A 26,436-nucleotide genomic window follows, 5' to 3' on the forward strand; every position below is an offset into this window, starting at 1 on the left:
GGTGAATCGTGTGGGATAATATGGAACACAGTGTGATGGGTAAAGTGGGCATTTCCTTTTATCTTATCTTACTCAATAGCCTTCCATTTAATGAGGTTTAGGCACTTGCAAGGGATACATATTCTGCACGTATTTGTGGTAACTGAAAATGACAGACATGCCAATTCCCACCCATACATCTACTATTGCACTATATTCATCTATATCTGTATCCATAATTAATTGTATCTCTCCAAGTTCTTTAAGTCTGACACCCAAGGACTGCATATTGGACTTGAAAAAGTTTTATATTGTGGTGATTGTCAGCTAGACATCACTCTTGATAGTAGTATTTTACTTTGATGTGCATTAAAAACCTCATATTATCTAACAATTATTGGTTCCACTATATATACGTCATTAAGGACTTCCTTGTGCAGGCTTCCCTATCGCTGGCAGCAGTGTGGGGGAGAGCTACCACTGGGCTGATAATCCTAAGGGGCAGAGAAGGGAATAGATGGAGCCTGGGCTGTGCAGCCCACCCCAATAAGCTGCTCCCCAGAAAGGGAAGCAAGCTGTGTCAGAAAAAGGCCTCCAAGGAGCCGGGGGTAGGAAGGGGATCATTTTATGACCCTCAGAATTGCAGTTCAGTCCCTAATTTGCTCCTGGAATAGCACAGCTTTGCTCTGTCCTTTACTTGGGGTAGATTACAATGTACTAGTGCAGAACATCGTAACATACTCAATGTGAATCAGGCTCAATATTTGTCTATATATACCAGACACAAAATTTTACAGAACATCTGAAGTCAAATTAGGGATCTTACATGATTATTGTGTATTAACATAACATCTAGGAGTCCTGCTATGTTTCCAGATCTCTTAGTGATAGGAGATGAGGCTTATTAAATGAATGATGGAACAGGAGCAACTTGCACTGAGATGACAATGAAATAATTCATTTCTAAAGGATAATTCTGGCTCTGGGGTACAGTAGTACATGGTAAAATCTAAAATGAATAGGTAGGACTGAAATTTAAATAAATGTAGTGATATGAGGTTTTTAAAAATAACCTGAAGTTTAATTTAAGACCATCAGGGAATTCAAAGTTTTAGCTCCACCATGAGTTTAAGTTGCTCAGATCACACACAATTTCTGTGTCATCAGTAGAAGTGTTTTTCCCCCCCACTTATTTTAGAGGTGAATTTACCACTGTTCTACATCAAGCTACTATCTATTTCTTATTATTCTATATTCTTCATATTACAAATGCAAAATCAGGAAACAGGCTTAAAATCTTATACAATTTAATGTCACAACCTTTTAAGATGCCAGCACAGTTGGTTTTATCCTGCATTTAGTATTGGCACATTGAAATATGTATTTTAAAATGTAAAATTTAACACCACAGCCATTAACAGAAAATAGTGTACAGCATATATTAAAAAGGTGACAAGATACATTTACTTTGACCACAAAGAGTTGGAAGTTCCTGGGCCAGATTCTGTGCCGTGAATTCCCAATCTGCTGGAGACTTTGTTCTGTCCAACCCAATTCCAAAACCTGACAGGAATAGCACTTCCTTTGCACTGCTTCACAGCTGTACATGCATAAATGAGATGAGAATTTGTCCCCTTGACATTAGAGCTTGTAAAATCTCCTCCATATTGTAGTATTACTGTGTCTTTTCTCTGACAGAGATCTGCTGGTATAACTGACACTGTTTGGCCTGACATGAATTTGAACTGGAGACCTATAGTGCAATAACTATGAGCCTCTAAAGTGTGAATTGAAGCATTGGGTCTGAGGGTATGTCTACACTACGAGAGTAGTTCGATTTTACTTAAATCGAATTTTTGGAATCGATATTGCAAATTCGAACGTGTGTGTCCACACTAAGGACAGTAATTCGACTTTGTGAGTCCACACTAACGGGGAAAGCGTCGACATTGGAAGCGGTGCACTGTGGGCAGCTATCCCACAGTTCCCGCACTCCCTGCTGCCCATTGGAATTCTGGGTGGAGCCGCCAATGCCTTCTGGGTAAAAAAATGTGTCGAGGGTGCTTTTGGGTAACTGTTGTCATCCGTCCATCACTCCCGCCCTCCCTCCCTGAAAGCGCCGGCGGGAAATCAGTTCGCGCACTTTTCTAGTCAGTGACAGCGCGGACGCCACAGCACTGCGAGCATGGAGCCCGCTGCGACCATCGCTGCAGTTGTGGCCGTTCTCAACGCCTCGCAGCTTATCATCCACCTTTCCCAGAGGCAGATGCAGATAACTCAGGCGAGGAGGCTACGGCACCGCGGTGAGGGACTGAAGTCTGAGAGTAGCACAGACCTGTCAGAAAGCACGGGACCCAGCGCCGAGGACATCACAGTGGCAATGGGTCATGTGGATGTTGTGGAACGGCGATTGTGGGCCCGGGAAACAAGCACGGACTGGTGGGACCGCATAGTGCTGCAGGTCTGGGATGAATCCCAGTGGCTGCGAAACTTTCGCATGCGTAAGGGAACTTTCCTTGAACTTTGTGAATTGCTGTCCCCTGCCCTGAAGCGCAATGACACCCGGATGCGAGCAGCCCTGACTGTCCAGAAGCGAGTGGCCATAGCCCTCTGGAAGCTTGCAACGCCAGACAGCTACCGGTCAGTCGCGAACCACTTTGGCGTGGGCAAATCTACCGTGGGGGTTGTTGTGATGCAAGTAGCCAAGGCAATCGTTGATGTACTGCTGTCAAAGGTAGTGACCCTGGGAAACGTGGAGGTGATCATAGATGGCTTCGCAGTGATGGGATTCCCAAACTGCGGTGGGGCCATAGATGGAACTCACATCCCTATCCTGGCACCGGACCACCAGGCCAGCCAGTACATTAACAGAAAGGGCTACTTTTCCATGGTGCTGCAAGCACTGGTGGACCACAGGGGATGTTTTACGAACATCTACGTGGGATGGCCGGGCAAGGTTCATGACGCTCGTGTTTTCAGGAACTCTGGTCTGTTTAGACGGCTGCAGGAAGGTACTTACTTCCCGGACCACAAAATAACTCTTGGGGATGTGGAGATGCCTATAGTCATCCTCGGGGACCCAGCCTACCCGCTAATGCCCTGGCTCATGAAGCCCTATACTGGCGCCCTGGACAGTGAAAAAGAACTCTTCAACTACCGGCTGAGCAAGTGCAGAATGGTGGTGGAGTGTGCTTTTGGCCGTCTCAAGGGGAGATGTAGAAGCTTACTGACTTGCTGTGATCTCAGCGAAACCAATATCCCCATTGTTATAGCAGCTTGCTGTGTGCTCCACAATCTCTGTGAGAGCAAGGGGGAGACCTTTATGGCGGGGTGGGAGGTTGAGGCAAATAGCCTGGCTTCCGATTATGCCCAGCTAGACAGCCGGGTGATTAGAAGAGCCCAGCGGGACGCACTGTGCATCCGGGAGGCTTTGAAAGCTAGGTTCCTGAGTGAGCAGGGTAACCTGTGACTTTTAAGTTTGTGTACAGAGAAGCTGAACCTGCCCCCGTTTCTTTACCCAGTTAATGTTGACTATCCTCTCCAGTTACATACCCCCTTCACCCCCTTCCAACACACGTTTAGAAATAAAATCACTTCTACTTTGTTAATGAACACCGTTTTCTTTATTACTGTTTTCGCGGGAATGTTTTAAACCAGGGACGCAGACTGTGGTGGGGAGCGGGTGTAGTGTAGTGTAGTGACGCAAATGACGCTTCTAAACTCCAGGATTGACAGGCTCCGCAGTGGTGGACTAGTTGTTTCAATGGAGCCTGTCACCCCTCCTGATCGGGACTGTGTGTATGGGGGGGCTATGTGACTTTGTGGCAGGGGGAGGACGGTTACAGATCCCCTGCTGCGTGGCTCTGTGATACAGGATAAGGACCGCCGCATAAGATCTGTAACTGCCCTCCCCCGCCACAAAGTCACAGAGCAACCCACCCCCCACCACAGAACATGAAAACCACCTCCCAGACTGACCAGGGTAACTAGTGACTGCACTGTGTATGTGCCCTGCTGCTGGACCTGCCCCCGCTTATGTACCCTGCTAAAGGTGACTGTCCTGTCCAATTACCAACCTCCTTCCCCCCCCTTCCCCCCCTCCTCCAAAAGAACATGATGGAAACAGTAATTAACAGAAACGTATTTTTTATTAGCAACTACACATGAAACTGGGAGGTGAAACTTGGACGGGGGCTTGTGTGAGGCGGGAAGGAAAGAACTTGTCAAATTTTGGGGAATGAGAGCCTTCTACTAGAGCTGTCTGCAGGGGTGGAGTGAGAGTTTGCATGGACTCTGCCGCCCCTCCTTCTTTGCACTTTGGGTGAGGGGGGTATGGGACTTGGTGGCGGGGGAGGGCGGTTAGAGAGAGACTGCAGCGGGGCTCTGTCCTCCTGCCTCCGTTCCTGCAGAACATCCACAAGGCGCCGGAGCGTGTCCGTTTGCTCCCTCAGTAGTCCAAGCAGCGTTTGAGTCGCCTGCTGGTCTTCCTGCCGCCACCTCTCCTCCCGTTCCATGTGTGCTTGGTGCATTTGGGACAAGTTCTCCCGCCACTGGGTCTGCTGTGCTGCCTGGGCTCGGGAGCAGCCCATAAGTTCCGAGAACATGTCCTCCCGTGTCCTCTTCTTCCTACGCCTAATCTGCGCTAGCCTCTGGGAGTGTGATGCCAGGCTAGGTTGTGAGACAGTCGCAGATGTGGCTGTGGGAATGGGAAAAAGGGAGTGAATTCCTCAGAAAGATAAATGTAGTTGTGAACAAAGAACATAGTCTTTCTCTGTGAACAAGACCATGCACAGCACCTCTCACATGCGCACTCAGGACAAGGTCGAATTCTTGGCCTTCGCATTCAGTGCCTGGGGTCTTGCACTGCAGATCTGAGAAGCGGGGCAGGACACCGGAATTTGTGTAGCAGGCAGACATGGTAAGCCGTAGACTTGTGGCAGCTTAAAACTTTAATAGTAGCACTGGCCTCCTTTCACATTGAAAGCAATGCCAGTCCCTGCTGCCAGCAATCCAGCAAGCAGGAACTCTGCCCCTGTCCCACCCTCTCGCGGCTGTCCCCGGGAAAGATCCCTGTATGCTGCCCCTCTCCCGCCTCCACCGCGTGGCTGCAAACCAGCGGTTACAGTTCAGTAAAGGAACGGGCAAGCAGTCCCAACACTAACATTCCCCTACCTAATTCAAAGCAGGTCACCATGAGCGACATCACCCTGATGAGGATCTCAGACAGTGAGAAAGAAAGAATGCTTCGGGAAAGCCTCCAAAGACCAGGGCCATATGCCGCCCTGCTCTGCAGGGCAATGATCCATGAGTACTTGATTGTCTCATGGCGCGGAAACGTTTCATACTACGGAGGACCCAATAAGGCCACTCTCCCCAGGAACCTGATGCAAAGGCTTTCCAATTACCTCCAGGAGAGCTTCCTCGAGATGTCCCAGGAGGATTTCTGCTCTATCCCCGGACATATAGACCGCATTTTACTGTAGCTGCACTGGCAGGGACTAAACAGTAGAGTGGCTTGGGCAGAACAATCATGCTAAACCGGACATCGTTAGATTTTTTTTCAATAGTTGCACTGCCCATGACTGAACCGTTAAGCGCCTAGGGCAAACTAATCATGAGAAACCCATTTCTGTTATTCTTAATATTCCTGTTTTGTTAAAAATAAATGTTTAGATGTTTAAAACACTTACTGGCTGATCCTTCCCCAGATTCTGTGTCCGGGTTAACGGCTGGGGACGGTTGGTAGGGGATCTCTGTAAGGGTGATGAAGAGATCCTGGCTGTCGTTGTAAGCGCTGTCGACTGCCTCGTCCTCCTCATCTTCCCCGTCCGCTAACATGTCCGAGGAACCGGCTGTGGACAATATCCCATCCTCAGAGTCCACGGTCAGTGGTGGGGTAGTGGTGGCGGCCGCACCTAGGATGGAATGCAGTGCCTCGTAGAAACGGGATGTCTGGGGATGGGATCCGGAGCATCCGTTTGCCTCTTTGGTCTTCTGGTAGCCTTGTCTCAGCTCCTTGATTTTCACGCGGCACTGCGTTGCATCCCGGCTGTATCCTCTCTCTGACATGTCTTTAGAGATCTTCTCGTAGATCTTTGCATTCCGTCTTTTGGATCGCAGCTCGGAAAGCACGGACTCATCGCCCCACACAGCGATCAGATCCAAGACTTCCCGATCAGTCCATGCTGGGGCCCTCTTTCTATTCTGAGATTGCATGGCCATCACTGCTGGAGAGCTCTGCATCGTTGCCAGTGCTGCTGAGCTCGCCACGATGTCCAAACAGGAAATGAGATTCAAACTGGCTAGACAGGAAAAGGAATTCAAATTTTCCCGGGGCTTTTCCTGTGTGGCTGGTTAGAGCATCCGAGCTCGGACTGCTGTCCAGAGCGTCAACAGAGTGGTGCACTGTGGGATAGCTCCCGGAGCTATTAGCGTCGATTTCCATCCACACCTAGCCTAATTCGACATGGCCATGTCGAATTTAGCGGTACTCCCCTCGTCGGGGAGGAGTACAGAAGTCGAATTTAAGAGACCTCTATGTCGAACTAAATAGTTTCGCGGTGTGGACGGGTGCAGGGTTAATTCGATGTAACGGCGCTAACTTCGACATAAACGCCTAGTGTAGACCAGGCCTTAGTTGGCTGCCGTTGCTGATTCATTAAACTCTTACATTATCCAGCCACTCAGTGGGGTGGTGCTGCAGGCAAAGGCAAGTGCGAGTTACATTGGCAGGTGTGGAAGAAAAACGAATCACTAATAATACATGAAAATTGCTCTGTTTGGAAATAGGCTTGGGGAAGCTGAGCTCTCTCACTCCTGCTGCTCTGCTCCCTCTTTACAACTGGTAGCACGAGCCTCTTGGTCCCTAGGCATTGCCTTCTCACTGTAGGGGAGAGAGCCGTCTCCCTTGCAGCACCGGGATCAGGAGCTGCCATTGGCTCTCTTACTGCTATTCTTCCCTGGGCACCGCTTGCTTACCCCTCATACTTTTCGTCCCTGGAATAGTGTGATGGGGTTAAAGGGCAACCCCAGCACCTGCCCCCAATCTCTGGGTTAGGGGCACAGGGCAGGATTTGTGAGCAAGGAGGAGACTGAGCTGTGCTGTATAATGGGACGGTACCCTGTCACAGCCACACTCCCTCCTGGCTCCCACAGCAGCACAGGCTCCCAGCCGACTCACCTGGCCAAAAAAAACTAGAGGGTATGGGAGGAGGGCGCGGATTACCATCTTGCTGCAGTTACACTGAGTGCCCACCAGGTGGCGCAGCCAACGAATTGTCGCCCACTAACTGCCGCTCTAGCAACGAGCGCTCGAGCTCTATGGCCTCGCCGGACTGCCTCTCTAGCCCAGGAGATTCTATGATGACGCCAATTCTGCTTCCGTTTTCTCTCTAAACTTCCGCTATCCTGACCCAAGCGGCAAGCGCCAGGTGTAAATCGAGTAATTCAGCGGGGAGAGCTGAGGCTCTGGGCCGGAGAGTCCATTCGGGGTCGGACCGGGGGCGAGACCAGCGGCCGAGGCGAGCGGGGGGGCGGAACAGAACAGAACAATCGTGCCTCGAGACCGGTTACCGGGAGGAGACGGGGTGACCGAGGCGCCGGGACCCCCTACGCGCTTCGGCATGGCGGCGGCGGCGGCTTCGCTTCAGCCCAAGAAGATCGTGGCGCCCACCGTGGCGCAGATCAACGCGGAGTTCGTGACCCAGGTGAGGACGGGGAGGGGCCGGAGTGGGGAATATCTGCCCCGTGCTGCGGCCGAGCGCCGTGGCGAGGAGGACCGGCCGCGGGGTGGGAGCCCGCCCTGCGCTGTCAGTCCCGTTAGCTGCCCTGGGCTCTCCCGGGCCAGTTTGTTCAGGAGCTAGTGATTAACGACACCCGCCTAGCGACCCCCCGGGCGGGTGGGGTTTTGGCCTTGGAGACGTTCGTGCCGGTGTAGCGAGATTTTAGCCCTTGTGGGTGTAACAATAACCTTCCAAACGTGACCCAAGCGTGAGACAAAGCTGCCGTGTTGAGTCTGCTGACACACAACTCCGTGCTCATAGCATCGCCACATATCACGTAATTAAAGAAACCCAGGCCAGCCCTCCATGAAATCACTGAACGGCGTGCACTTAAGACGAGGTCAGTCAAGCGTGCCGGTTGGCGGCTGGGACTGCAGGTGAGCGGAGGGTGTGCGCGAAGGGAGAGAGGCCACACAAGCGTACGAGGGAAGCACTGACGGACGGGATGTCGAACTGCTCAGGCGCTGTACGCACCGTGCTCCATGAACCAGAGCAACGCGCTGCCTAGGGATGCCCCCAAAGCCAGGAGCTCAGCGGGATCAGACTCTGGTCCCTTTCCCAGCCTTAATCCCACAGAGCCCCTACCCACCAAGGGAGCACATGGCCTGCGAAGAGAACTACAGGGAGTACAGATGAGGAATTCAAAGCACTGACTGCTTACAGCCAGTTATGCGGAAGGCAGAAAGCTGAGGACTGTTCATGTCTCCTAAGAAGGATGTCTAGGCTGCTCAGGTCCACCTCTGCCAATTGCTTCTCTGGCTAGGGCTCCTGAACAATTTCTCTGCAAGAGAAGCTGCAAAAGCCAAGCATGAGTCATCACTATACAAAGCTCCATTGATGTGTGAAATCTTGCCCTCATCCCCATATCCCATCCCATCTACATCAACCCCAGTCGATGAACAGAGACTGAGTGAACACTGACAGTCACCGCTCCGCTATCATGCTCACTGCCCCACATGATTTTTGTCCCCTGCTGCTACTTTGTGGCTCCCGAGACCTAGCCTGTGGGGATGCACACTTAGCACGCCTGCACATGCCCTATTAAGGGAGATGGCACAAGGAGAGGCAACGACAGAAGCTATGTCTATGTTACAAGCCCTTACAACGGCAGCACTGTAGCTGTGGTGTAGATGCTTACTACAGCAACGGAAGGGGTTTTTCTATCTCTGTTGTAAATCCACTCCCTAGAAAGGCAGAATTCTTCCATTGACCCAGTGGCATCTACACCGGGATGTAGGTCAGCTTAACTATATGTCTTTCAGGGGTGTGAATGATTTCATGGCCCTGAACGACATAGCTAGGTCAATGTAAGTTTTAGTTGCAGTTTTTGACTCAACATATGTTCATGAAACTTGTAGAGCAAGCTGTCTATTTATTGTAGGGGAATGGATTTTTCAAGTTCTCATTGTATGGTAGTGTTGAAATATACTGCTGCACAACAGGAAGGTCTCTGCCAAGAAAGTAATAGGTCCTCTGACCGGACGGACTTATAAGAAAAAAATTTGTAATGGTACAAAGTAAGCAGAACATCGTAACTGTGGCCGAAGGTTCAGCGTAATTGGAATGTATCATGAAACAGGTGTGTTTTAAGCAGTTTTATGTGAATTCCTGCTCTACTCTGTCCAGTGGATCCTCCCCTCCTTCATTCAGAATGAAGCTTGCTCAGAGATGACCATGGAGCCTATGGCAGCATATCTCATTAACCTTGCTGAATCAGGAGATTGGGAGTAGTGAGGAGGTGCTAGGCCTTCAACAGAAATTCCTTGGCCCTTTCTGAATATCCTGAAATCTCTGACATTTCTCAGGAGGTCTTAGAATATCTGCTTGGGTGGAGGCCCATGACCAATGCATACTGTGTGGGGAGCCCACCTGCCCTTCCTGTCCCACCATCAAGATGATTTAGGAGAAACATGCAGTCCTCACGCTCCGGAGTTTTTCATCCAACTTGAGCCTTCCCACATCATCTATGGAGCAGTGCATGACTTAAATAGCACCTTTTTATTAGGTATATCTGTTAGGAGATTAAATTTAGCTAGCATGTGTAATAAAAACTTTGTGGTTTTGAGTCACTATAAAATAGATACAAAATCATCTGTAACTACATTGTATTTTTTCCAAATGTTTAATGAAAATACTTTTTTTTCCCCTTACAGTTGGCAAATAAGTACTGGGCTCCACATGTGAAGAAAAAATTACCTTTTGATTCAAAGGTAAAAACTTAGGTTATTACTTGCATTGGTATTAACAGGATGTAATAGAGTGATGGATGTTTAAAAAATTCTTGGCTAGTAGTATTTAAGAATGTTGTTGTGTTCCGTCCCGTCCCTCCCCTGCCCCCCCCCATGGAGCTCATCACTGTAGTAGGGTTTCTCTATACAACAAAACAGAAAATCCAGTAGTAAGGTATTAGGCAACCAATGTTGATATTCTAAATTTTGTTGGTATTGTCTTGAAAATGTCCCAAAACAACCTAGTTAACTTTTTATCGTGCTAATCTTTCTGATTTTTATTGATAAATACACTTGCATGTTAATAAGGCCCCAATCTTGCAAATGCTTAACTTTATGTAGGACTAGGAAGTAGTAGTAAATCCATTTATTCATATCTGAATGCTGGTGGCATAATAGTAGAATTTTCTGAAGACTTCTCGATCCATTGCTAACTTCACATGCTCAGCAACTGACCACCCTGTCACACATCAGCTAATTCTCTCCTCACTGGTCATCCCCTACTATGATGACTTGCTGCCATTTCTTCCATGATAATTTTCTCAAGATTACTTCCAGCTCTTCACCTGATGTGATCAAAGTACATAAGTCAGCTTCTGTCCAATAATATTTCTAACATAAGAATCCTTCATCTTTTCCATCCAGGTGATAGACAAGAGACTTTGCCTTCACCATGTTGAAGGGCTGCAGTTTTCTTCTTATCAGCAACGTTAGTTTCTTATGTAGGACTACTTGTGTGTAAAGTTAAGTACACGTTTGCAGGATCAGGCATAACAGAGCATCCAAAACTACTCCTGGGGGAATTATATGCCAAAAAAATAAAAATTCTGTACACGATATTTTAAAGGTCTGCAAAATTCTGCATATTTTATTTGTCAGGTTAACACAATTTAATCATGCTCCTTCTATCAGCCCCAGGTGGCTGGGGCTGTCAGTGGGTGGTAGAAATCACAAATTCTGCAGGGGAAAAATAAAATCAGTGGGGACATCAATTCTGTGCAAATTTTGCGTTACACAGTGGCGCAGAATTCTGGCAGGAGTAATCCAAACCCAGCTTTGGTTTTGTGTACCCAACAACTACAGGTGAGTCAGTGGATCTAATTACAATAGATTCCACAATAACGTGTCTAGGGCTTTAGTTAAGATCTTGTCTGCACTATAAATAAATTGAAACTGAGCTGTAATTAGCTCATGTGCCTGTTATAATTGTATAGTAGATGACTCCTTAATGTTCTGGGACTTCTGATGCATCAGATCATCTTTGTGGTGATAACATAGACCAGGGATTGGCAACCTTTGGCACGCGGCTCGCCAGGGTAAGCACCCTGATGGGGCGGGCCGGGCCGGTTTATTTACCTGCCGCCTCTGCAGGTTCGGCCGATCACGGATCCCACTGGCCGCGATTCGCCGCTCCAGGCCAATGGGAGCCACGATCGGCCAAACCTGTCAAAGGTTGCTGATCCCTGGCATAGACTAGGAAGGATCGTCCAGTGCTTAGGGCATTGGCCTAGGACATGGGAGACATGGGTTCAATTTCCTGCTGTGCTGTAGACTTCCAAGTTACTTAGTCTCTCTGCTTCAATTCCCCATCCATAAAATGCCTTCCTACTTCCCAACGATGTTGAGGGGATAAATGCATTAAAAGATTGTGAAACTTTGAGATCCACCAATGAAAAGCATTATATAAGAAATAGGCATTATCAATATTTTTATTATTAGCGTTATACAAGTAAATTTAGGAGTACGTGCTCAGGAGACCTAATATTTTAGATTCTCTTTGTAAACTTGACTAGCATTTTCTGACATTTACGGAAGCACCAGGTCTATGAAACTGATTGCTTGACACTGGCAGTATGTCTACACTGCGACTTATCCCAGACTCCCTTTGCCTTTGGGCACTGGGGTTCAGTCTCCTCCCCAGCAGGCTGCCTCACTCTCCCCCTTACCATCTTTCCTCTTCCTGTCTGTCTTTAAAACTTTGAGGCTTTTGAACTCCCCACAACCTTTACAGGGCTGTGATGTTCCTGAAGAAATGTGTTTCACAAGCCCAGGTGTGGGATCTGGCCATCACATTACAGCAGATCGCTCTAGCACTGTCAATCACAAAGTGTTTATGGAGATGGACATATGAAGTTGTCTCTCTTTCTGCCTACATGCAACTATCCCCTTTTTGAATTAACTCCTTATAAACAGCACAATAACAAAGGCAAACAGATGGAATATATATTTATGAAATATTACAGGCAGCTCCCATGTGCTTTGCAGGGACAGCCCTACCACTCAATTCTTGGTTTAAAGGAAGCAAAAATAATGAAAAATATAGTGTGTGGTTGCTGGATGAAGTTCTGTGGTGACAGTATCGTCTAGCATACAAGTCATGGGCCCAGATTTTCAAAAGTTTCTAGTGGTTTTGGATACCTCTTTTTGTGTGTGTGTTTGCCCAACTTGAAAGATCTTAAAGGGGTCTGAATTTCTGAGGGCAGTTTCACAATACTTTCTGAACATCAGGCCTCTTTAATATGTCTCAAATTGGCTACCCAGAATTATTAGTTAGTTTCAAAACTGGTTGTAGTCTGAGCACTGCCAAAGACTTCCTGTGAGACCTTACCCACTTTTGTAAAGCACTTTAAGATCCGTGGAGGAAAAGTGCAATAAGGATGCAAGGTAGTATTGATATAATTAAGGACTCACCAAATGTCATTAAATGTAGAGCATCTACTTAATGGCAGTTCTGATTTCAGAAACCTTAATGTCTAGAATATAAAAATGAATCCATCCAAAGTATGAGTTCTTAATTAATATAATTTTTTAATATATCATTTGCAATAGGTTATTGAAGATGTGTATACAAAAGAAATTGTCAAATCAAGGTCAGTACAATGTTGCTCCTTTATTATTTAGAATATGTTGGAGACATGTATCCATGCTAATTTAAAGTACTTTAATAATATGAAAGTTAGAAAATGAATGAAAAGTGTAGTAATGGCCATTGGCTGACTTATGTGATTTCAGAGATTAAATGTAAGCTTTCTTTATGGCTACATTTCTAGAATTATGATCTAACTAAGGTCTGATCTAGTAAATAAATCATTCTCTGTGTTCCATTCTCTATTCCCTTTAGGAGATTTGTTGTAGCCTAAGGTGGTCTTTGTAGTGATGGTTAATTTTAGAGTCGTTCCCCTCACCCCCAGTTCCCAGTCAATGTGGAGATGAATCTCTCCTTCCTACCCTCTGTGATCTCCCTGCAATGTATTCCTGTTTGAGATATGTAAAGAAGCTGACAGCTAGGGAGACCTTCTCTTCTGGTTGTTGTCTTATTCCTAGTTTACTAATAACAGTTTGCTAAAGAAAATGTTTCATGTGCACAAACAATTGAACATATTCTAATGAACCTTAATGTTAAATAGAGAAGAAGCTGAGGCAAAGCATTGTGTAAGGTTAAAAACAACATTCCGTGACTGTATCCAGAGAAAAGGGGGCAGCAACTGATATCCTTGAAGGCTCATGGAATCCGTATAAGTTAACATCCCTGGAAGCAAATTTGGGATCTGGAGATCTCTGGTTTTAAAATCTGGGACACCAGAGTTTGATTTACAGTTGCTTTATTTTTAATCCTCTTTACCTATAAAATAACCAAAATCATTTGGATTAAAAATTATCATTTGTAGATTTTTATTACAGTGAATTCATGTGGGATTCCTTGAAAATTTAATCCATTGCCTTTGAAGAATAGGTGCTGAAGCTAATTTGGGATCCATTTAGCTGTCATTGCAAGGCAATATTTGAAAAGTTGCACAGAAGTTTTAGAAGAAAAGTACAACTTTTTATTAAAAAATCATGAAGTAAAGGGAAAGTTTTACACTTTTTCTGAGTCATCTAGACTAAAGATAAGCATGAGAGTTTTTCTTTTGTTTCACTTCTTGTCCTTTTTTCCTTTTTAGGTTTGCCATTAGAAAGATAATGCTTCTTGAATTTAGGTAAGTTTTGGAGTGAAATAAAAATTAACTCTCTATAATAACCAGTGAAAGTAAAAGTCAGACACAGGAGCTTGCAAGATAGTATACTTCGTCCATCCACACTTGCTAAAGCTCAGAATGAGACAAATAGGAAAATTTAGTGCAGAAAACTTGATATGATGTGGGATAACACTTTTTAGAAGGTCTTGTTTCATGATCCTGAATTTGTAATGTAAATAAATATAGAGCATTGAAAAGGAGTACCAAGTATGCAGCGAATAGTGATAAATTGTGGATACCTCTTACGGGCTCTGATTCAAAGCCCATGGAAGTAAGTGGGAGTCTTTGGATCAGACACATAATTAATGTACAACATTTGTAAGGTATGGTACATTTTAAGGACAGTAGCATGACTTTGTTCACCTGACAGGAGATGGAAATCTGATATTTAGAAATGAGTAAGAAAGTCTGCTTTATTGTTTTCAAGTTTCACTGTAATGGATTAAATATAAACCACAAAAAAAAGAAAATGTATGAAATGCCAATATTAATTGTAAATCAATCTTTTATTTTGCTTTGATTTCTCTAGCTCACCTACTGGGGAGGTAGCATGAGCTGGCACTTGGCCAGGACTAAATTGTCCCTTCACCTCTGTCAAACACAAGCTTTTTATCCCTTTTTCTGCTGGTAAGAGATGAAGGGAAGGAGTGTGATATACAAATGGGACCATTTATTGGAAAAGTAGGATAAGCTTAAAAACAAAATGTTCATTTTTTTTAAATGTTGGCATTTTCTCCTCTTTCCTCCCTTTTGTATTTGAAAAGATCTGAGGACAACATCAAATACAATTCTGGTTTTGACCAGGACGATTAAGTAGCTTCTTACTTCATTTCCAGTTGGCATGGATACATTTGTAAAGAAATACAGTAAAAGCTGTCTTATCCAGCATGTTGGGGTAACTGGGGGTGCCAGTAAGTGAAAAATGCTGGATAACTAAGAGGAAGTGAGTTTGGGTGCAGGAGGAGGTGTGGGGCTGGGGTTGGGGCGCGGGAGGGAGTGTGGGGCGCGGGCTCTGGGAGGGAGTTTGGGTGTGAGAGGAGGTTTGGGGTGCTGGATCTGGGGGCACTCACCTCGGGCGGCTCCCCGCAAGCGGCGACCTGTCCTGGCTGCTCCTAGGCGGAGGCGCGGCAGGCAGCTCTGCATGCTGCCCCCGCCCTGAGTGCTGGCTCCGCAGCTCTCATTGGCCAGGAACCATGGCCAATGGGAGCTGCGGAGGTGGCGCCTGGAGGCAGAGGCAGCATGCAGAACCCTCTGCTGCACCTCTGCCTAGGAGCAGCCGGGACGGGCTGCTGCTTGTGGGGAGCCGCCCATGAGGAGATTCGGCCCCACAGTGCGTGCTCCCTGGATCTGGCACTCCGAGCCCCCTCTTGCGTCCCTGCCCCAAACCCCCTCCCGCACTCTAAACCCTGCATGGCCATTCCTCCACCGAGGAGCAGCAGGGACATGTCACCGCTTCCAGGGAGCCACGCACAGCCAGGTAGGGAGCCTGTCAGCCTCGCGCCAACCGGACTGTAAACCAGACTTTCAATGAAGATTATAAATGCTGGTTTATAGAGCTTTCTGGTTGGTACAGGACTGGATAACACAGCTTTTCCTGTATTCTGTAGTATGCACTGTTTTAATCTTTCCAATAATCCCCCATTCTTTAAGTTGTGTTAGAGGTTCTCCGTGCTGATACTGCTTGTCAGTATATACTCCCCACCATTTCCCTAAACCCCGTGTCTTTTCTGTCTCTCTCTCCCCATCTCCATGTCCTATCAAAGCCTCAATCTTTTCCATCTTCATATGCACATTTCATATTTCCCTATCCTTGAACCCCATCAGCTACCATTCTACCAGTTGAGGATGACTGGTCAAGCACCTTTGCAAGAACCAGAGAATCTTTATAGTGCACAGGAGAATCTGAGTGATGTGAGGCTTTTTCTCCACCTATTGGGGCTGACCACTCTCCATACCCTGGGCCCAATTGTGCAAACTATCCATATGTGCAACTCCCAATGAACTCCCATGGAGGGTTTGCAGGATTAGTCCTCTATCTTTAGAATGGCCATGTGCCACTCCATTTCTGCACTGTATTGTGGTGCACCAACCTTGTCCTTAGAATGCAAGTCCCTTTGGGCAGAGAAGTTACTGCTAAGGCATTGCTCTCCTCTTGTGCAGCACTATATACCCTTATGATATAAAAAAAATCTAATATCCGTGGGTAACCTGAAGTTTGTTGTCAGATGGATAAGTGTGTATGAAATATTTATAATGTTTGGGAAGCAAAGTTATGCATATACTGATAGCACTTACTTACCTGTTAAGTTACCCAAAATATTAAAAATATAGGAATGAAAAAGTGGTTAATAACAATAGCAAATTAAATAGGCAGCATTCCTTTATTCAATACTTTATTCAATGTAATACTTCAAAACTTATTTATTTTTGATAAAGGGCTTTAGTTTACCTCTCAGTTATAAGCAAGGTATGGATTTGTGAAGCTGCAGACCACGCTCTAACATATTAGTTGGAGTCTTTTTAATTGTAAAGAAATTACTTAATTTGATGTCATAGACTGTAAAAAGCGAGAATTATTGAGAGCACTAGTTCTTGTTTAATTTATAGTGGTTTATTTTATTTGAGTAATTTTTGTAACTATTAGTGACTTTGTTTATTTAAGTACTTACTCTGGGCTCATATCATACCCTCTCAAAGAAAAGCCTGTGGAAACTTTCCAAATTATTCTGTCTTCCTCCATGCGGTTCATCATGCAGAATTTCCTTGTATGCTCCCCTGAGGAGTGAAGGATTTAGGGGAAATGGAGGTTGCCTGTTTTGTAGCATCCAGTTATGGCTCCCATCAAGAGTGGAGGCCTATTTTTGTCAGAAGTGACCCTAATTCATCTCTTTTGAGTGACCTCTATTTTTAGAGTTATTTCCCATGTAGAGGGCTTTAGCTTATCAGTCAAAGAAGAAAAAAAAACAGCCTCCTAGCTAAGACATTACAGGAAAACTGAGTATGCCCTTTCTTCCCCAATATAGTTCCTCTGAGTCCAGTTGTCACACAAACCAAGGATGAGTTGCAATCTTTGAAAGGGGGTGGGGGCAAGTAAGGCCAAATCTTGGGACTAAAGAGACTTGATTACTATTCCTGACTCAGCCATTGATATTCTGTGTGACCTTGAGAAAATTACTTAACTGTTCTGTGACTGTTTCCCCATCTGTAAAACTAGTATAATTATACTTACCTGCTTCACAGGGGGGTGTTGAGGTTAAATCCATTAATGTTTGTGTGTGGTGCTCAGGTATTATGGTTTTGGAGTAGAACTGCTGTAAATAAATAAAAATAAGCTCATGGAGCTTTTGTGGGCTCTGCAGTTGCGAAAGCAAATTAGAATTTGGGGTCTCATTCAGTCTAATGTGTTAATTACTTTAGATTGCTTGCCCTGTGGAACTACAACATTTTGTTGCCTTTGTATACAACTTATATGTATAATCTTTGCTGATGCTTAGTCATTTTCTATTATCAAGTAAAATATGTATATTAATAATCATTTTATAAAATGTGGTGTTATGCCATAGTGCTTTCTCTCATGAGGGAAAGCTGGCATTTGTATCTGAGTACTAGAGGAAGTGTCTGAAGTGCTTATCATGTGCGGTAGATTGTTATTCTCTTCTACTGGAAAATCAACCTGAAATAGTGTCCAGGCTTATGATATTATGACCGCCTAGTACATGTAAAAACTCTTTAATCAACAGTCTTCCAAGTGAGTAATTCATCTCTCTTCATATACTGTGCCTATCCAGTAAGTTTTGCTGCAATGACCTAGATTAGATTTAACTTCAGGAACTACTCACAAGTTGTAAAGATGGATTTAAAAAAAAAAAATCTGTAGATAATTATGCTTTTTTCAGATAAGTGACAGATTAGTTGGGTGATGGGAACTAATGAGAAATTCTCTCTCTTCACTCTTCACAGCCAGTACCTCGAAAATTACCTGTGGATGAATTATTCTCCAGAGGTGTCCAGTAAGGCCTATTTAATGTCAATCTGCTGTATGGTGAATGAGAAGTTCAGAGAAAATGTACCTGCATGGGAGGTAACCAATTTCAGTTACAGCTTGCATTGACTTTGATCCACAAGTTGCAGCTTTCACACTGTGCCCACTTAAAGTGATGGAAGGTTGCAGAGCTTACAATGTTAAAAGTAAATGGTGCGTTTTCTGAGGTTGTCTGCCAGAGTACTTTAAGCAGTTGTATGTTCTTTTTTTTTTTTTTTTTTTTTTTTTTTTTTGAGAAAAGCAGTGGACAGATGAAAGGTTTCTTTTCATAGGGATTTCTCCTTTGATATGAAATCATTTGTTCTATTGTGTAATGCCTTTGCATTTCAGATGTTTCCTTTTTTTGGCACTTGACAGAAAGTCTGGCATTTGGTGAAGGATTTCTTCTGGTAGTAGGAAAAAAAATGCTGAGAGGAAATTACGTTTGTGTATGTGGAAATGTATCACTGGAAGTAGGACAACTATTTTATCTCTGTCAGTTTCTTGTTTGAAACCTTTGAGTAGATTTTTGTAGCTTATATAAACTCAAAATGTTTTATGTATAATATACTTATTAGTAACTCCTTCAGAATACCATTTCTTAAGTAAGCCTCTAATTTTTAAATATATATAAGCAGGTATCAGCAATATAATCTAGGCAGAAATATAATATGCAAACCTTAGAACAGAGGCACATTTTCCTCCTAATATGATTTACTGATTTAAAAAATATATATATCAATATATAGACCTTTTAAGCACTGCTGAAATAGTGATCACCATTAGATATAAAAATATACCATGTGCAATGGACTACAAATCTCATTGTACCTCAATACATTCCAAGTATAGGCAGGTGATAGTATGGTAAAGTCAGTAGTGTGTTAGTTTACTTTTTAATAGTGCCCATTATATTGATCTCACAAGAGAAAAGGAAGGGAATTACTTTAGTGTTAGTGAAACAGGCCAGATGAATAGCCTAGATGAGTGACTCCGTTTGCCCAGGTGTCTGCAGCTTCTGTATCAGCACAGGTACTGCATGGGAAGTGACAGGTGCAAGCCTCCTCATACCTTCCTATCCGTGTACTTGAGTCTTGTTCTGGAGGGGCAACCGGTCCCCATGATTATCCAATCATTGTTTTCTCTGCTGAGATGATTGAGTGCCCCTGTTATGGTGGCTTTGTGGGGTAGGAGCTAGAGCAAGACTCATTGCTCTGACCACCAAACAACTGTGACTTTTTTTTTTAGTCAGAATCCACCTGATTCCCTGATACTCTGACTGGGCCTGAACACAGGTTAGAGTGGTATGGGGGCTGATCTAATTGGTACCAGCTGGTAATAGTCCCACAGGATCCTCTGCTAGCTGAGCCTAACCAGAACATGGAGTATTCCTGCCAGGATTCTGACGTACCTCCTCCCCAACACACCACCTGTGCCACAAACTGGGTAGAGTGTGTGTCAAAGCCAGCCAGTGCTCTGCCCCTGGGGACTCCCGCACATCATGGGAATTCTGGAACAGGAAGATATGGCCAATCTCTGCTCTATTTGTACTGTGTAAGAAGCATAAAGGGACCAAAGTAGGGCAGAGAATCAGCCATAATGTTTTTCATGTGTGGATTTTGTTAAGAACTTACTTAATTTTTTTTGTGTTAGACAGTAAATAGTTTTGACTGGAGCTAATTGAAAATACAACTTTCCCTTCTATTCCTAGACATTCAAAAAGAAGCCAGAGCACTTTCCTTTCTTTTTCAAATGTATATTGGAAGCATCATTAGATGAGAGTGACAGTGAACTGTCTCTGCATGAACAGACAGTCCTTCTGCTCTTCCTTGATCACTGCTTCAACAGTTTAGTAAGTTATGCTGAACATGTTTGAATATTTTCCATATGGCTGTACTGTTTCAGGTGAGAACTAGATTGATTTAACTGGTGAGTCTGCTAAATAGGACATACATTGAAATTCCTATCCTCGGGAGTTGGGTGCAGCATGCCTCCTTCCAACTACTGACTGTCCTGCTATGGGGAAGGGCATGCAGTGTCTTATCTCAAAGTTGAGAGAGGGACACTTGTTGAGAGAGGGAGTGTGTACTATAGAAGGCTTAAGAGGGCATAAGACTATTAGTTATTGGAGTCCTAAGCTCAGTTAAATTTATAACTGTATATTATACTGGGAAATGTGCTTTTATTTTATAATTGTGTCTTTTTTAAGAACTGGTTGGAAAACTTCCATGTAAATGAAATTTTGATGAAACACCGAAAAAAGACTTGGCAATTTTTTTTACTTTTCTAACCAGTTCTAGTTATTAATGTATTGCTGCACTAATAGTTGTTTTAAAGAGCAACCACAAAAGTATGTGTTTAGTTTCTAGTGGAAGTGGTATAAAACTATAGCTCATAACTTGGTGCAATTGGCATTATACATACAATGGATATTTGAAGCTGAACTAGCTTTTGTCCAAAGGGTGGCTCCTCTGGAGCATAAGTTTTCTACACACACACATTATTTGAAATATTGCTCCCCCGTCATTCATGGTGGTGATGGTCTTTCATTATTTGTATTTTACTTTCACCTACAAATCCCCAGTTAAATTCAGTGTTGTAGTTAAGATTGATAGAATTCTTTTTTTTTTTTTTTAATGTTGATGGATAATATCAATGTTGATTTTTAAGGATTTTTTTGATAGTTTTTTAATCAATTTAAATCTTCACAGTTGCAGGATATTATGGGGAGGGTCAGACAATAATTATTTAATGACAATAGTCCACTGAGATTCAAGAAGTTAAAGCTTTATAATAGTTAAAATGCAAATTGTCCACAGGTCAAAATATAAAGTAAATATCCTTAGAGTTTAATTTAAATTATTCTCAAGCATCACTTTTCTTACTTTGCCTATATGTACATTTCAATTATTGATACAAATTATTTTTGATCGGGTTATGTGTGTACAGCGAAATCAACTTTTACTGATGTTTACAGATAAAATATTTAGTGATTCCAAGCCTACACGTATTGCACTAGGTGCTGTAGGAATGGAGTAAAATATAGTTTGTCCCCCAAAGAACTTATGATAAAGTTAAGACAGGATCTAAGAAGTAATGACCAGAAGGTATGGGAGGGAGTGGTTAAGAGAAACAGTAATAAAAGTGTGTTTACATTGACCAGATATGTGCATAATTAGGTGGTTTTAATTTTTTTGTAAAAATATATTGTAAGAAAACAAATAAGATAAATATTAGGTGTCTCTGTTGTTCTTCTATGTAGCTATTATGAGTTAATATTTTTCTCAGCGGCATTATGGTAAAAGTAGATCTTCAGGGCTGTGAAAGATAACATGATGGGAATTTGTGGACTAATATGAGGAGGATGTTCCATATACATAGCACAGTATGGAAGGAATTATGAAGGTGCTTGTGGTAGGAGACTGGAACTGGGAGCAAACTGGTGATGTAGGCTGGAATCTTACATGGAATAGGGAACAAGATAAGTTAGAATAGTGGTTAACAAGGCATACACTAAATTGGGGAGGTCTGAAAGGTCGAGGATAGAGTAGAGCCTCTCATGCTTGGCTAGAAAGAGGTCATTGGAGACCTTGGTGAAGCAGTTGCCGTGGAGTGGAAAGGACAAAAACTAAATGGATGGAGAGCAAGGGCAGAGTTGTAGATGGAGCATTCAATAATTCTAGATAGTGCATTAGGAGGAAGTTGGGTCAAGGGTGGATTTCTTTCAGATTTTGGGGAGACTATCAGAAGCTTCTATTATGAGTGGAGAAAAAACACTCTCAGATTGAGGAAAAGTCTGAAGGAGTGAGTGGAGCAATGGGAATCATAAGACAAAAGAGGCTTGTGCTACTAGGATATGTGGATGGGATAGTGGAAGGTAGGAAATGAGAGAATTCACTGTCATTGAGCAGAGGGAGTGATTGGGGTGGTCATGTCAGACCTTGCCTATCTTCACTTTGAATTGCCAACTCCATAGAGCAGGAAGTCACCAGACAAACCCTGAAAAGTCGCTAGATGTAGCTGTTGAAGCACTCAAAAGGAGTCAAAAATGTCACTGAACAACATTTCCAGAGAATTCAACAGAGAATTACGCACGCACACAAGTATAGTCACAAAATAATTCACATGCAGCTCAATAGTGCTGTTAAAATCCGTTCCATGCTCCTCTAACTACATTCTGCTGCACACCAGAAGCAACTACAATAGTACACTGTCATCATCACAAGGGTGCACTCTGCTCATTGGGAAGGGTGCTCTGTATACTCCAGCCCAGGTTGACTGGGGTTGGTTAATTTCAGCCGAGCCTCCCTTTCTTGCCAACCTGGATTTGAGCTGACAGGTTAGTGAAAGGGGGGAGAGCCCAGAACCAGGGGGAAGAGGGCATTCACCTGACCTGAGCTCAGTGCTGCAGGGAGCCAAGAAAGTAGATTTAAAAACAAAAATCTGCTAGCTGGACCTCTTCCCCCTGTTTCCAGGGTTTCATTTCTGAAAACAGCTGGGCAGCTAACCCTAGGCCAACCCAGGGAAAAGAGTAAATGGGAACTGAAATCAAGCTATCTCCATCTTCGATCCTGTAGTAATGGCTTCAATCCTGGAGGCACAGTGGTCGTGTGTCCCGTCCTCCCTCGCCCGCCCCATTGGGGCACGTGGCCCTGTCTCATCCCACCTGTGTCTCATTCCATCCGTGTGGCTCTCCCTGCTGGCTAACCTGCCTCCCCTTCCCTGCCCACTTCATTAGCCTTCTTTCACTGCATCACTGGGTGCGCTATCTACTATGGAGCAGCAAGCAAGAACACGTTTGGGTAAAAACAAGCCCTGGCTAATGTGCTGCTTTCTCCAAAGTGCGCCTGGCTTTAGCATTGTATTCAATTAGCCTCCACAAACTGATTTTCCTTGCCTGTAGATTATAGTGTTCTTGGAGCAAGAAGCCTTGGAATGCGATTCTTTCTGAGGACATGCTCAATTGAGTTGTAATGACATTGACTTGGTGTGCAACAGAATGTAGACATGGAATGGATTTTATTAACACTATTGAGCTGCTTGTGAATGATTTTGTGACTATACATATTGGTCACATCTTTCTCTGAATGTTACTGTAATTGGCAGTCGCTAGATTTGTCACTGGTCACTTTGACACTTATTTTTTTGCTAGGGAAACCAGAAAGTCACTAAATCTAGTGACAAAGTCACTAAGTTGGCAACACTGCTTTGAAATAGTTAAATAAGAGGGTTTCATGGATTAAATAGAAAACTTAAGTGTCTTGTACTGACAGATGATTTGTGAAAGCAAACCAAAAACAGAAAATTCCTAAAAGAATAAAGTTAGTGTTAGATAGCATGGCATTGTCTAGAGGTCAACTCTTTCTTATCTGCTTGAAATCTTCTAAATCTAGAATAGTATGTGTATTTTTTTATGTGAAGGGGGGGTAGAGCCCATAATATTTATGGATATAAAGGTATTAGGAATATGCTTGCAAGATAATTCTTTGCTTTAGTCTTGAATTCTTTGCTTCGGTCTTCACGGCTAAGGATGTTAGGGAGTTTCCCAAACCTGAGCCAGCTTTTGTAGGTGACAAATCTGAGGAATTGTCACCAGATTGAGGTATCACTAGAGGAGGTTTTGGAATTAATTGATAAACTTAACATTAACAAGTCACGGGGACCAGATGGCATTCACCCAAGAGTTCTGAAAGAACTCAAATGTGAAGTTGTGGAACTATTAACTGTGGTTTGTAACCTGTCCTTTTAAATTGGCTTCTGTACCCAATGACTTGAAGATAGCTAATGTAACGCCAATTAATGGCTCTTAGCCAGGATGGGTAAGGAATGGTGTCCCTAGCCTCTGTTTGTCAGAGGGTGGTGATGGACGTCAGGAGAGAGATCACTTGATCATTACCTGTTAGGTTCACTCCCTCTGGGGCACCTGGCATTGGCCCCTGTCGTTAGACAGGATACTGGGCTGGATGGACCTTTGGTCCGACCCAGTATGGCCATTCTTATGTTCTTAATATTTCTGTAAAGAGATCTTAAATGCTCTAAGTTGACTTCTCTATTTAATACTTTGTAACAGGAAGTGGATTTGATCAGGGGTCAGGTGCAGCAGCTCATCTCCCTGCCAATGTGGATGGGCCTACAACCTGTAAGTATTTTATCACAAAAAATGGCAAAACAACCTTCCAAAGAGTGCACAAGGCTTTAAGTATGAAATGTCCATTAACTTTAATGGAAGACTCGTACTTTTAACATCCTATGCATTTCTTTAAAAAGTGAACTCCTTCATGTTTGCCAAAACTTTCTCTTTACTTGACCTACCGCATCCTCTTGCAAAAATCAGTTTAATTGTATTATAGGTGGCAGGGGTAGCATTTATTGCAGTTAAGGTTTCCTAATACTTTCCATTATGAGACCTGTTTTCGGTTGTTTGTAACTTTGTCAAACTTTAACGAGTGGGGTTGAGAGATCTTCCATGCCAGGTGTCTGATTTATTATCATTAATTTTTAAATTCAGCAAAAACAAATCAACTGTTTCTCAGAACAAGCTCAGGGGAAAATTCATTGTTTTGACAATGTAAAAAAATTCTTATAATCATTTGAGAAATTCTAGCACCTCCATGCTTTGGAACAAGGACTTGAAATTTGTCAGGGGAGATCACCCTGGTGTCAGGGATGTGCTTTCTGCTGTCCCTGTGAAAAGGGCTCAAATCTGACCAAGTTATGAACCTCTAAAAAAAATCTCAGTTTACATATACTCAGTAGGTACCTGTTACTGTGACTGCTAAATTCTCTTAGACTCCATCTGTATGGAGCATTCTCCAGCTCTAGGCTGCACCAGTAGGGGCTAAGGACCTTCCTTGCAGTTGCTTTGTCTGGCGGCCCAGGGGCCACTGTGGCAACATGAACTGTAAGCAGAGAGAATGTCTCCTGTATTAATACTTCCCTCTTGGCACGACTGGAATGCAGCCTTACTAGAATGCAGAGGAATGTGGGGTGGTGGTGGTGGGAGGTGATCGAGACTAGTGGATAGAGCTGATGAAGAGAGCAAGAATTGAGTTAGGGATTGGGACATGGAGCTGAGTTGGAGGAGCTAGGGCTGGGATCAGGAACCAAGACATGTATGTTTGTGGCAGGGACTGGGACTGGTATGAGGAGCTGTGAGGTGACAGGGAGACGGGGATAAGGACACAGTGGAGGGGCTAAGGATAGAAAGGTCTAAGCATTAGATACACTATCCTCAGAACCTGGAATAGAACCCTGAAACACACTGGCAATGTGTATACCTAATCTCCCTATAGTGGCTGTTTCACACAGAGGATGATAACCTATATACTATCTGTTAACTTAAATGGCACAGTTCTGTGCTGTGGGTCCAAAGATTCTAACCATACTGATGAACCATGTTGGAGTCAATGAGCATCCACATGATGAAATTTCTCTTTTCAGTTTGCATTTTTTAAAAACCTAGGAAATTGCGTGCAAAAACACCCTCTATATTGTTGCAAAGTGAGGAATTTAGAAGTTAGGAAATGTCTGAATTAAGGTGGTCCATAAAATCTTAAATTGGCCCCCTTGTGTGTATGAATTATGGTAGTCCATGATCACATACTATTTTTCCACAGGGGAAACTTTACTTCTGGGATTTTTTAACTTTTGAGTGCTTGACTTTGCAACCGTCATGATTTTTTAATTGAATAAATATACGGAGCTAATGTTTATTATTACATACCTATGTCATCTTGTGAGATAAATGCAATATTAACTAAAATCTTTTTGGGGTGTCCAAATGAATTATTTCTAATTATTATCACTAAGGATAGCATGATCATTCACTTTTATGTTCCTGTATGCTTCTCTTCCCGGAATTGATCCTTGCACAGCTTAACTTTCTTTAACGAGCTTCTAGTATATTATGTCTCTTGTTGTAATGAATGGTCTGTGATGGCTTATACTTGATCTATTTTTTATCTTTCCCAGGAAAAAAGTATTTTGTGTATTTTGAAAAATTGTTTGCTTTTAGAGACAAGGAAAGTCAATATACAATAGAGTATGGTGTTTTATTTATTCTTAATGCAAACAATTGAAAGTAACCACACAAAAAGAAGGAAATTCACTAAACAAGACATTACTATCTGGTTATTAATTCATAAACCAAAAATACTCTGTGGGCTTCACTGCTGCAGATCTTTTGATGAAGTCAATGAAAAGTAACCAGATTTTCAGGGTTTTTTTGATGGTGAGGTTTTCTGTTCGTTTCTAAAAGTGTTTTATACTGGGATGTGAATATTGGAAGATGATTCTCAGCAGACCATCTAGGTGTGACTAATCAGTAGATTATTAATTCGTGCAATGTTGTAACCTTGGTTGTAATAGGTACTTGTTGAGAATAGATTTGGGGAAACCTGATCATGTTGTTG

The 26,436-nt window shown here is 43.5% G+C and overlaps 2 protein-coding genes across 2 annotated transcripts in view; one reads left to right on the forward strand and one right to left on the reverse strand.

The window, feature by feature from the left end:
• Positions 1-4,108: 4,108 nt before the first annotated feature.
• Positions 4,109-6,341, reverse strand: LOC135983152 (myb/SANT-like DNA-binding domain-containing protein 1). Its single transcript, XM_065593248.1, has 2 exons — positions 5,670-6,341; positions 4,109-4,675 (listed from the first exon to the last, which is right to left on the reverse strand). Exons 1-2 carry the CDS (start codon positions 6,220-6,222, stop codon positions 4,203-4,205), a joined length of 1,026 nt encoding a protein of 341 aa, XP_065449320.1. The 5' UTR covers positions 6,223-6,341; the 3' UTR covers positions 4,109-4,202.
• A 982-nt stretch (positions 6,342-7,323) lies between these two features.
• AQR (aquarius intron-binding spliceosomal factor) overlaps positions 7,324-26,436 on the forward strand; it is a 108,234-nt gene continuing 89,121 nt past the window's right edge. The window contains exons 1-7 of the mRNA XM_005299972.3: positions 7,324-7,685; positions 9,914-9,970; positions 12,818-12,858; positions 13,930-13,965; positions 17,965-18,085; positions 19,737-19,877; positions 24,096-24,164. Coding sequence (XP_005300029.1) covers positions 7,602-7,685; positions 9,914-9,970; positions 12,818-12,858; positions 13,930-13,965; positions 17,965-18,085; positions 19,737-19,877; positions 24,096-24,164 — 549 coding nt within the window. The 5' untranslated portion in view covers positions 7,324-7,601. The remainder of the gene's footprint in view (positions 7,686-9,913; positions 9,971-12,817; positions 12,859-13,929; positions 13,966-17,964; positions 18,086-19,736; positions 19,878-24,095; positions 24,165-26,436) is intronic.

Source organism: Chrysemys picta, chromosome 4 (genome assembly GCF_011386835.1).
Source record: "Chrysemys picta bellii isolate R12L10 chromosome 4, ASM1138683v2, whole genome shotgun sequence".
In the NCBI taxonomy this organism is placed as follows: Eukaryota; Metazoa; Chordata; order Testudines; family Emydidae; genus Chrysemys; species Chrysemys picta.